This window comes from Chaetodon auriga, chromosome 15 (assembly GCF_051107435.1).
Source record: "Chaetodon auriga isolate fChaAug3 chromosome 15, fChaAug3.hap1, whole genome shotgun sequence".
Lineage (NCBI taxonomy): Eukaryota > Metazoa > Chordata > Actinopteri > Chaetodontiformes > Chaetodontidae > Chaetodon > Chaetodon auriga.
In genome coordinates this window covers 18,026,836-18,039,151 of record NC_135088.1, presented here as the reverse complement: position 1 = coordinate 18,039,151, position 12,316 = coordinate 18,026,836, and the positions used below count along the sequence as shown (strand labels likewise).

Genomic DNA, 12,316 nt, shown 5'->3' with positions numbered 1-12,316 from the left:
TTGTATGTTGCACACATACAGAATGGAGAGCATTTATCTTTCTGCAAGTCGTAGCAATATAGCAGTATACAAACCACTGATAGATGGTTTATAAGTCACTGTAACATAGTTGTAAGCAGAAATAAAGACATTTTTAATTGGCTATTAATCTATTTGTCAACACTATGACCTCCCTATGATGCATAAGCAAATGATGTATTCATTCATGCATTATAAAACAGCATAACATATTCACAATCATCTTGGGGATGTTTCTTTCTATTAATGTATCAATAAGAAATGTTCAGACGCTTACATTTTAAAGTCAAAGTACTTGATTTTTCCAGAACTCTCAACTGTAACAACAGAGCAAACTGATAGCATCAATATTAAGGCACTGAATCAAACTTCCTCTTAGTGCTGCTGTGTCCTACCATGGGTTGCAGGGAAATAATAGTCCAGCTGGCCTGGCAAAGTCCAGATCTGCCCAACACTACGAACAGCACACATGTCAAAGCAAAGGTGGTTCCAGCCATGGTTTTTCTGTTCCCTGTGACTTTTTGTTACTCTGCCTCTTGGTCACATGTTTAACTAGAAATTTGACATATGGAAGAAAAAGCACAGATGTGATGGATGGCATTATTATTGGCTGCTGTTAATTTCAAGTCTCTTTCAGGTGGAGATACTGAGCTACTCAGTTATGATGAAGCAAAGTACTGTAGGTGCAGTTTGGATGTAAATCCAAAGTCACTTTTTCAAAGTGACCTGTTTATCAGCTGATCAGGTCAAACCACTGAGACACAATCATTCAGATAAAAACTGACAAACTTCATTTGACACTGGTTCCTTTTCCCCAAAAAGCTTGTCTACTGTTTGAACCTGATACTAAAATTTCACCATAATTAAAATGAGAGAGTCATCTATGAAAACTGAGATTTGCTCCACATTCATAAGAGTTTTATACTTGATACCTTCCTTAAAATGTCTGTAAATTGTACTGTCATTTATTCCTGTCTACTTTTTCTCTAAAACCAAAATTCGGATCATTTCATTTTACTGTTTACCTCCAAAGAAGCTGGTGGTTCACGTCTCCCAGCTGGTCGGAGCCGACATGTTATTGGTGTGAGTCAAACCTGCCAGCATCATCCAGCAGATGGAGTCCTTAAACTGCAGCTGCAGCTTACAAACCCAAATAAACTGGTGCTCACTCTGCCTTCATGATGTTCATCTGCAGTCCCTGCAATACAAAGCAAAATGTTGAGATTAGACAAAGAGTGTGGGTGCAGTTTGTGCAGCTCTTTGCTCTATGATGTGTGCACCACACTGGAAAAGTTAATTTTCATTACCATCTTACATGGATTTATTACAATTTCCTAGAAGACAGTCATTGTATTTGCACGCCTCATAAACACAAGTAAACTGCCTGTTTTATTTATTTATTTATTTTGTTTCGTTTCATAGTTTTTTGTGAAATTCACAGGAGTTATTGTCAAACTTAACTATATAATATTACTGAAGAGGGTCAATAAGAACTGATAACCCGTGGCAAGATCAGCTATGTATCCACAATTATAGAATTATACAAAATAAACATAAATAAACAAATGAAAGAAAGAAAGAAAATAAATAATGAATGGGAAAAAGACACTATAATTTACATTTGTTTAGTGTACTCACCAAATGCCTCAGCATGGTTTTTGTAAACTGTTTTTGTTTTTTAACTCTAAGATAAAAGAAAACAATAAGATGTGTTGCTTTGACTGTAAAGAACTTAAACTCACCACCAAACACAAAGCCACAGTGGCACAAACTCTTTCTTTCATTGCATGTAGTATATACAGGCTATAGGTTTTACCATGTGTTATTTAGACATATACGACGGCAAGCACGAAGGACAAACTATCAAGAATGCGAAACTTCCTCCTCGTTACCAGGGATAGTAAAGGAAGAAGATAGGTCAACGCCGGAAAAGAGAAGTGAGGAACAGAGTCAGAGCGCCATTAAAGCCAAGCACACGCTGACGTTAGCTTAGCAAAGATGGCGTCGCGCACTTTTCCACACTTCAGTTGACGGTTGTCAGCCTGTTCGCTTGAGTATCCTCTGAATTACCACGATACAGACGATGTCTCAGGTTTACTGCACCGTACTTTTGTGCAATAATCTTTATTGAACAGTTACATAGGTATAGACATTGCTATTCGTTCAAACGCCGTTACGACGTAAAAGGAGCCGCCGTGTGCGTCGCGCTAGTGGAGCTCTTTCCTCCACAGGCTCTCTGATCTGTGAGCGTCATAAGTAACGACAATACATGAATAAATAAAAATAAAAATCCACTCTGCTCTTCCTGCCCAGACAGTTCATTTTTCTTTCTATTATTCCCATATGCAAATCAGACATTCCTCTCATTTGTAGCACATTCACACTCATTTAAATACCAGCCCTAATTTTACAATTGAAACGGTGATGTAAACCACTACACTAGACTGCAGCAGTTCCCATGGCAACAGAGGAGAGGGTGGGCATCACAAAAGGCACAGAGACACGTAATGCTTGAGACCTCTGGAGCTCACATGCCAAGCTGCATTTCATCTTTTTGCATGAAAAACCAAAACCACACACCACATAGACCATCCTATCCATGACAGAGATTCAAACCTGACATATTCCAGTTGGCCCCAATTTCCCAGGGACACATATGGTACAACCCACCCACATAAGAAAACCTTCACCAGTGGCTCCCCCCTCCCTCCGTCTGGCAGGTACCACTCACTGCCGAGGGGGTGATCCTATCCATCCACCACAAATCTAGTGCTCATTGTGGCAGAATTGCAGTGCACTGGACTGTACAGAGCAGGGTACCATCCACGCTGTTGTCTGTGAGGGGTGGGGTCCGGCTACACTGATACCACCAAACATAAGCTTACAGAGGGACACACGAGAGGCAGAAAAAGAGAGGGGAAAAAAAGAGAGAAGAGGGGGGAAGATTGCACCTGAAGAGGAATATAATACGGGTAAGAAAAGGGGCTGGATGGAGGGAGAAGGGAAAAGACAATGGGGAAAGGTCCAGAATGGTTCAAATAGATTCGCTCCTTTGCTGTTTTTTTCCTGATGGCAAGCCATCCTTCTGGATTCCTTTTCCATCTGTGGCACATTTATTTTCAGTCATATGCATATTTATTCATTATGTCATCAATGTCTGTGTGGCTGCAGCGCTTATTTCATTCTACATTTGATATTTCTGTGGTTATTCGTGCTTGTAGTGAGAGAATCCGTGGGCCATGGTGAATAGATCTGACCATTTGTGCCAGTTTATATGTTTCATTTGCATTTGATCACATATATATGCTTTTGTTGGCATAAAAGATGACCTAATGTAGCTGTTGGGCCAATTCTATGACACAATAGACAGATATTTATACTTCATTGGTGGGGAGTGACTTTTTTCATGCTTGCTTGCTTTGCAGCCAAAGCTTCTAAAATCTAGAAATAAAATACTACAATTTTTGAGAATAGCTTTCATCAGATACTACACAATTGTGCTATTTGATGTATTTGTCTTAGTTAACGCTCATAGTTCAGCTGTGTGAATAGGAAGTAACCATCTCAGTCAGAACTTATTGCAAGCTACAAACATTATTTATACAATTAATACATTTGGTCAAAGTGAAGCATTGGATCAGTCAATGCTGGGGGAGCAGAGGCTATAGAGAAATGACTTCAATTGAAAAATGTGGAAAAAATAAAAAATCCAGAATGTATTTCCATCCAGTTCAGCTCCTTAAATGTTGCTGTGTTTGTGGCTAGGATGAAAGGAGACACCCCAGTGAACAGCACCATGAGTGTCGGCCAAGCCAGGAAGCTGGTGGAGCAGCTGAAGATAGAGGCTAGTTTCTGCAGGATAAAGGTAAGACTATCTGAACAGCTCATTCAGGTATGAATCACAGCAGTCTAATAGGAGAGGAAACAGATGACACAAAGCGGTTGATGAGTACAAACAATGCAGTGGATGGAATAGCATTTTCTATCTTAATGTGACTTTCTGAAAAGCTAAAAAATCCTGTTTTTAGACAAAAGTCCAGATGTTACATTGAAATCTGTTTATGTTCAGATGTTGGACTTGGTCAGGTACATCAATGAGAAGTCATAATATGACCTCAGACTATAAAAGACAGAGTTTGACGTTTCAGTTGATCCTTTTGTCCATATAAAGCCTGAAATGATAGCTGAGAGGGAGACGGGCTTTGAGAAACTTTCATCATCCACGTTGGATTGTAGATGAAGCACCAGTGACCTTCTCACATGCACCTTTAGTCAATGCTTCCCGTTGGAGAGTTTCCAAATGGTATTGGTTTCTGTCATGTTCCTAATGGCGTCAGAAACAGCTTGCAGAGGCACCTTGTCTCTTTAAAAAGAACAATCCATTCGTGTAAACTGAAGTATAAGGTGAATAATAACCTGCTTTAGAGGCCGTGTTCTGCTGCTGTCACCTCTGGTAAAGAATAACTTTGAGAGAAACACATATTTGAAAAAGTTTGAACTGGTGGTGCTTTCTTATCTTCACTCCAAGACTTTATGAGACTGTCAGTGAAATAAAAACATATGCAGCCAATACATATTTAGCTATTTAATGTGACTCATTAAATAATTTTCAGAGAGAAAACATCAAAATCAGAGGTATTCTAGGCCTGAATGAGGATTTGAATATAGATTTTTATATCTTCACACATTTCATATTAAAATCCACATTTAACTAACTAATAACATGTCAAAATTGCTGTAAATCCACATAATTATGTCCTGATTTGCATTCAGATTCAGTTTAGTACTGATGCTGATTCTGTGTTATTGCTGGTGTTGTGTTACTCCTGTGTTCTCTGCCGTGTTGTGATACCTTTGTAACTGCACACATCCCGTTTTCCTCAAATGAATCAATTAATTTCACTCATTCACCCTGCTAGGATTGTTTACGGTCTTATAGCCATTTGCACTGCTTCCAGCATTGACAGAGAAACATTTGATACGATTCAGTTTTAGGTTTTGATGATGTATATTGTTGTCTTCAATAGCCAAATCTGAGCTAACATACTCAGACTTAAGGCTTAAAACCAAAGGCTGTGTAAAATGGTCTGGTGAGAGGTTGTAAATGGAAACCATCGTCATTATGAAATAGTATTATGACCACACACTTTGTACAGTGACATGCATGAACCTCAGACAGAAACCATGGACTGAAAACATGCTGAGAAAAAAGATCATCGGTTCCAAAAGTCATAAATAATGGCCATCATTAGCAGAGCTGTAAGACAATACACTGACAGTCTTCATGAGCTGCATACACTGTATACACTGCATTTCACTGGCTTCATTTCACTATTCTCATTAAGAGGAAAATTGTTGACTTTTAAGTACTGCATAAGTTACTCAGTGGAGAACTCTAAATTCTTGCGCCCTGTAAATGCACCACAACCTCTGACCGGAGACTTTTTCCTTCATTTTGCCTGATGGTTAAACACAGTGTGATCTAATGGAATCGTGTTCATGAGCTAAACGTGACCATCCTCATCTCCAGGTATCGAAGGCAGCGGCTGACCTGATGGCGTACTGCGACGCACACTCGTGTGACGACCCCCTGATCACCCCCGTGCCCACCTCAGAGAACCCTTTCAGGGAGAAGAAATTCTTCTGTGCTCTGCTTTGAGACCAATCAGGGATTGTTGTGATTTAAAAGTACAACTGTACAGTATGTACATGTATGTACAGTGTGTACATGTACTTCCAATCTAAATAAGACATCAATGTACTATAGTAACCTTGCATAAAAGCTGCCGATGTACAGTACATAATCAGCGACAAAATGTCATGAACTAAATTCTTTAACTGCTAACGTCTGCCTCAGTGTTAGAGGACAAAAACAAGATGGGAATCTGGAACAAAACCTAAACATTCAATCAATAAAGAGTCAGAGTTGACGCTATCAAAAACAAGTGTGAAGAAAAGAAATAAAAAATCATCTGGTTTGAACATTTCATGCTCATATATATTTACAGGTAACTGCCAAAAAACAAAGGGAAACAGTCTGAGCATTAAGTGTCTTAACAGGCTCCACCAATCACAGAACAGATTCACGTGGATTCTGCAGCATGTCAACGTTGAACCGGGAGGCGAAATCCCCACATTAGGTCTTCAGATTATGGTGGTGCTACAGATGACCTGAGAAAAAGACTATGTTTGCTAATGAGTTTCCATTTCTGGCTGTTGATGGAGGCAAAAACACTCCCTGAGAAAATGGCACAGGTAGACGTCTTCACACGGAACGCTTTTTCCTCCATCAACATTCAGGTTGTCCTTTAGAGCTGCATCGCATTTCCTGTCCGCATATTTTGTATTTCATTCACTTAGGTGTTTCCTGTTTTGGCAGTTACTTGTATCTACCGAGGACAACAGCTGTTCATGAGTGGATTATGATCATGCAAATTAATTTCAAGGTTTTATCAAGAGTTTAGCATTTTGCTCATTTATATACTGTTGCTGTAGTGTGGATGTGGAAGTGTGTGCGTGTGTGTGTGTGTGTGTGTGCATAGGTGCTACTGTGAAACTTAAGCAACAATTCTGAGCATTTGATCACCGTAAAATCGAGATTTTATAGTTGAATAGCACACAGACCCAAAAAAATAACATTCCAGGGGTTATGGAAATTCAGTATGTAATGAGCCATTTAAGCTAAATCAGCTATTCGGTTATTATGAGTCTGTCACGTGAAGAATTTTCTATTTCTTTAAGGCAAAAAATGAATACAGCAGTTATAATGTACTTTTAGAGACAGTTGTACATCGTCATTTTAACCAATCAGGTGTGAGATGTTGTTCAGAGCGTAGGGGTCCTTCAACAGTCCTGTTTTAAAGGTTTCACTTTGTCTGTGGTTATTTCTACATAAGCAGTACAGGCAGTGGTTTAGTTCTGTTAAATCATGACCACATAAAAGATAACTGCTCTCATCTCAGACACGATCCCATCACACGAGCTCCACGACAACCGACGTGATCAACTTTTTGGGAACCCCCTGCTGTTCGGGATCATTTAGAAAATGATCCAATATATTTTCAACATCTAGCAAATGTCAAACCTGGAGCGTTGGTGAAAGAGTAACCATGGAATATCATGCATTGAAATAAACCTTCATGTTATCAAAGGACGTTGTCTCAGTTGTGATTTTATTTGCTTAAAATGAAACTTTTAATATGTAAGAAAACACACACACACACGTCTGATAGTTTGCCTTTTATTTTTTAACAATACGAGAAATATAAAAACTGAAACTGAGTCTTCAGTCAAATGCAAACACGTCAGCCAGTGTTTTAACAAAAAGCTGCTGGACAGGTTACATCTTCAAACAACTGGTGATGTGTGAGGGACCATGTGACAGCGTGGACATGCACTACGTCAGAGCTTATAGTTTATCTGACAGAAAAAAACGTTTCAACTAACATGCATTAAGGCAGCTCATGTTTAAAAAGACAAAGACAACATTAAGCTCAGTTATGAAGACCTAAATAAGGATTACTGTTTAAAAATAAACACTATAGGTGCTGTTTCATGTCTGTTTAAAGCCACTAGAAGCTAGATCAATGATTTACCTTTTCCCCTTCAGAGGTAATCAAAAGACAAAGTCAAGAAAGAGATTGCCTGGGTTTTGGTGGGTTTGCAGATTCACAGCAGAAGAAAAAAAGATCAACTTCTATTGAAGCTTCAAATACATTCTGTCACACATATACAGCAGATCAACTACTTTAGCCTCAAACTAGCATGTCACTTCTGCGGCAAAGAGTCTCTCAATCAAAACAATGAAAGCAAAAGACATAGTTTGATGATGTGGTGAAGTAGCTTGGCATCATGGGAGTTACTGTCTTCATTGTTAAACAACAACCACTGCAGATGAGGATCATCTAATGTGATTGGCTGAAATGTTCTCGGACGAGGTAATGCATCAAAGTTACGTTTAGTCGCGTTTGTGACTTCCTTCCTCACTCTTAAGTATCATCGGCTGTTTCCTGTGTCGCAATTCACGGGCGACCAACTGAAATGCAGCATTACTTTGAATAAAATTAAAGATTTGTCGGGGGTTGGAACGTTGTTGGAAACATTCAGCACAAACAAAACACATAACATAGGTCTAGTTATTTGTCAGACATTTTAACATGATATAAGTTACATATTATATCTTAAGTGAGCAAACAGGGTGCTGATAGATCATTAACACGTCGCATCAATCTGAATTTGTACTCATTTGCCTCGACTCCCGAGCACTTCAGGCAGATAACTAAATGCTTTGTTGGCTGTGAAGAAAATCAGCGTTACTGTCTGGCTAATCCAGTAGACACACACATAAGTAATTTAATGCTTTAATATAAAGGCTGCAGGCCACTCATCAGCAATAGACTACATGTTTTTGACAGTGTTTGAGTTTTTTTGTATTTGCATTTTTATTTATGTACATTTCCATCTTCATGTTCAAATAAGCTATGAGCAGACAAGATGTGGGGGACTGGTCGTGGTGCTCCTTCATTTGCCGGGTCAAAAGTTCAAAGTTTGTTTAATAAAAAAACAGAGAAATCTTCTCTGGCGAGACCAGTGTCACATCAGTTTTGAGGTTCAGTTTTTGAATGCCACACAAATCAGTCACAGCCTCTGCAAGACACTTCGGACAATCCACCTCCCCAAAAAAAATATTTAGACACAGTTTACTGAGATAGTGTGCCATTGATAAATACAGCTTACATTAAATTCTTCTGTGGCTTTAAAATAGAGCTGCAACGATAAGATTAATCAATCAGTCGCTCAAAATGAAGAGAAATTGGCAAGTATTTTGATAATCCATTTATTCTTTCACGTGTTATTGTTCCTGCCTCTTAAATGAAAGGATTTGCTATTTTTCTTTGTCATTTATGACAGTGAATGAAGAATCTTGGCCTGGTGGCTGCACAACCATTTTAAAGACATCACTTTGGCCTCTGAGAAACTGCAATGAGCATTTTTCACAATTTCACATATGTGGACTAAACGATTAATCATGAAAGTAATCGGTGCATTAATTGATCATGACAATAATCATCTGTTGCAACCCTAATTTAAAAGCTGGCAAATGGGTTGAAGGTGAGTACAAATATTACTCTGGATTACATTGGTAAGTGATCACATTATACAAAATGAAAAATCAAAATGTTTTGGAAGGAAAGGGGTTTAATGCTAAACAGCGTGGCCATGTATAGCTTAAAAAGACAAAATCTCAGTGCATGACCAACGACGAATGAACCATACATTTAAAACCCAACTTCAAACAGAAAATACATGCAGTGCACCAATGCTTTTGAACTAACTGACCATTATTAACTTAAGTGGCTCTTTCCCAAAACTGGGGGGTTCATCAATAAAGTTTTCTCAGAGTAGACATTTTGACTTTGACAGGTTCACTAATGTTAATAAAAGGTTGCATTACATAAAGGTGTACCAGGTTCACAGCTCTGTTAATCTGCAGGCAGGCTCAGTGACATAACTTACTGGTAAAACCTAATGCAAAGAAGCCATCATTATTAGTTACACCTGTGATTTTACGACCACTGTGACATCTTGAAATGTTGGCTACTGATAGTGAGAGGCAGACAGAATTGTCACATTCTGTGATTACCCACCAGACCTACCAATTTAATGGCAATTTAAAGAATGGCAAATATGTAACAATGAAGAAACCAAGGCCATGAGAAGGGCAGGTGTGAATTCTTTTAGTGGGTGAAAGGACTTCAGAAATACACTAACAACTTTAAGGATAGTTTAAAAACAAGCTGATTTCAATAAACCTTGGTGTGTACAGTGTCAGTTCACATATATGGTGCAGTAATTTAATCAAGATTACTGAAGAGATAATGTACAGTTTGGACTTCAGAAGTAGAAAACAACTGACTGAATGCTTTATAGGAAGGCATCACACCATTCTTTAAGACAGCCATAGCAGTCACCTTGTTGTTTAATATTTGCAGCGCACGTGTCCTTCAGCCAGTCCCGGAAAAGCTCCTCATCTTTCTTTAGCACTAGGAACTGCCCGAGGACAACATAAGCCTGTGGAGGGAGAGACAAACACACACACAAATTAAGACAGGGCTGTGGGTGTGGAAGGATTTCTCACATCAATAGCCCAGTTTAATCCGTACAGGTGAGTGGTTCTTTACAGCTCTACAGTGATGATTTCATGAATATTCTGTAAAACAGCACCGCCACAGGAACTGGACTGACAGTAATGCATGGCGGACAGGACAAACATAACTGGTTTCTATTGTCCTGCAGTTACAGTTTTGGGGTTTTTTTAACCAGGAAAATCTACTGAAGGGATTTCATCCATATGGTCGTCAGACACAACAGTGTGAGCGGTCAGAAATAAAGGCATTCTGAAGTCAGTGACTTGGACGTAAATTGCCGGTCCCTTCAGAAATAGACCTTAAATAGACCTAAAACAGTCATTTTAGCATTGACACTTCATTCAAAACAGGAAAATAAAATTCACCAAAACCATCCAAAAAAGGAACTTTTTACCATCACATTATAGAATTAAATTCAAGCTTTTGTCATTTGCTGTGGTAGCTCTTAAGACGAAGATGACATTTACAGGAATTGGAGGAAGGACTTGAGAGAATGATGAATAACTTGTTAATCAAGTTATACTTAATTTGACTTCAACCTCACAGCAAGTATGATGACCTGGTTAAAGTGTTAGCATGACAGTTGAAATCATAACAGCAACGACCTTAGACTGGTTCATACTCAAAAACACAGTAACAGCTGCTTTCACACAGCAGATTTTCTGCTACTTGAATTCTATATCAGCATTACATAAACTGGAGTTTTCACGTCACTTTGACAGAGTTGGGTGCTTATGATGGTGGGGTGAACTAAAAACAAGATAATTACTTATTTGAAATGTTTATACTTACTACATGTTTCCAAAGGTTAAGGAATCAAATCAAGTCACCTTGTCAAATCCTTTGTCCGCCAGTCTTTTGCCAAGGACCTCTCCAATGCCAGCAAGAGCCACGACAGACTTCTCCCCCATGGGCTCGGCCACAAAATCTTTATGCTTTTGGGACGTTGACGACATGGCTGCTTTGTGGGCGGTCACAGATCACTAACAACTGAACTGTAACAGAAAGACCACAATGGACATTAGAATGAAGTACAATTCATGCTACAGAAGGAATGCACACCCATCACTTTATTTTTCCAATCTTTAACTCTTTTATTTTTTTCAAATGGGGGAAGCAGACTGCCAGTTTTAACCCAGTTGAACTTATTTCATCCACATTAACACTGTAGCAACTGTAGTCATATCCAGTCGTTCAAAAAGTGAACATATGGCAAACTTAAACTAAGTCACCTTATTTAATGTTTGGTTTCAAGCAAGTCTGCAACCCACAGACACTTGATATCTTCCCTGGCGATGGCCTGCCAGGTTTGCTCTGAAGCAGTCTTTACTTCACTGCAGCTGGCATGTCTGTTATTTTAGTATTGCTCAGTTTTACTGTAACACAACTGAAGGACTTGGGGACTAGGACAAAGAGGATAACCACGCACGTTTATACCACTGACCAGCAACAATACGATACACTCTGGGGTGAATTGCGCGCGCATTATGCTCCGGTGCTATCAGCTTTAGCATAACGAGCTAACGTCCGCGATCCTCACACTACGTGGTCGTTGATTTTCCTACTAATCGCTATTGCTCGTCAGCAGGGGGTGTTCGCTTTTTGGAAACACTACATGATCCTGAAGTAATCTTCACCGTAGCGCAGACGACGAAGTTGGCGCTATTAGTAGCTATGAATTTAGGCGCCTACAAGTTAACTGAAGGCTAACGTAACGTTATCTTCAACGCTAGATAGCTACTTTCACTTAACCGTGCCGCTTATTATCATCTCGTGCTACTTTTTGGTTTTATACGTATCTTAGCTTATGGCCGCCACATTATGTTAGGGTATTAACTTACCTTTCAATTGCCTGTCCGAGGTGGAAAAATACCGTTACCACCGGAGCGTCGTGTGGTTTCTGTTTCAGTCCAAACACCGGCGACCACAATGCATTGCGACCTTACGTCACAAGGAAAGAGGAGCACATTTTCCCCTTACCGTTGACTCACAGGATAAATACCCCTGCCTACGCTCTCCTTGCAACATTTCTGCTGCAGAATCAGCTTTATTGGCCAAGTAAGTACACACATTTAAGGAATTTGACTGCGGTTTTAAGTTGCTCTCAATGTGACACACAGTTCCAAGAACAATTTTCAAGAAGATAGACA

At 39.3% G+C, this 12,316-nt stretch overlaps 2 protein-coding genes across 3 annotated transcripts in view; one reads left to right on the top strand and one right to left on the bottom strand.

The window, feature by feature from the left end:
* Positions 1-5,964, top strand: part of LOC143333114 (uncharacterized) — a 31,382-nt gene extending 25,418 nt beyond the window's left edge. The window contains exons 5-6 of the mRNA XM_076751054.1: positions 3,784-3,883; positions 5,549-5,964. Coding sequence (XP_076607169.1) covers positions 3,784-3,883; positions 5,549-5,677 — 229 coding nt within the window. The 3' untranslated portion in view covers positions 5,678-5,964. The remainder of the gene's footprint in view (positions 1-3,783; positions 3,884-5,548) is intronic.
* A 1,278-nt stretch (positions 5,965-7,242) lies between these two features.
* banf1 (barrier to autointegration nuclear assembly factor 1) lies at positions 7,243-12,110 on the bottom strand. 2 transcript variants are annotated; one of them, XM_076750832.1, is made up of 3 exons: positions 12,008-12,110; positions 10,997-11,156; positions 7,243-10,089 (listed from the first exon to the last, which is right to left on the bottom strand). In XM_076750832.1, exons 2-3 carry the CDS (start codon positions 11,120-11,122, stop codon positions 9,943-9,945), a joined length of 273 nt encoding a protein of 90 aa, XP_076606947.1. In that variant the 5' UTR covers positions 11,123-11,156; positions 12,008-12,110; the 3' UTR covers positions 7,243-9,942. The 2 variants fall into 2 exon arrangements, with proteins under 2 accessions (XP_076606947.1, XP_076606946.1); XM_076750831.1 differs by having other exon boundaries at positions 10,997-11,161; positions 12,008-12,089.
* Between the last annotated feature and the right edge of the window lie 206 nt (positions 12,111-12,316).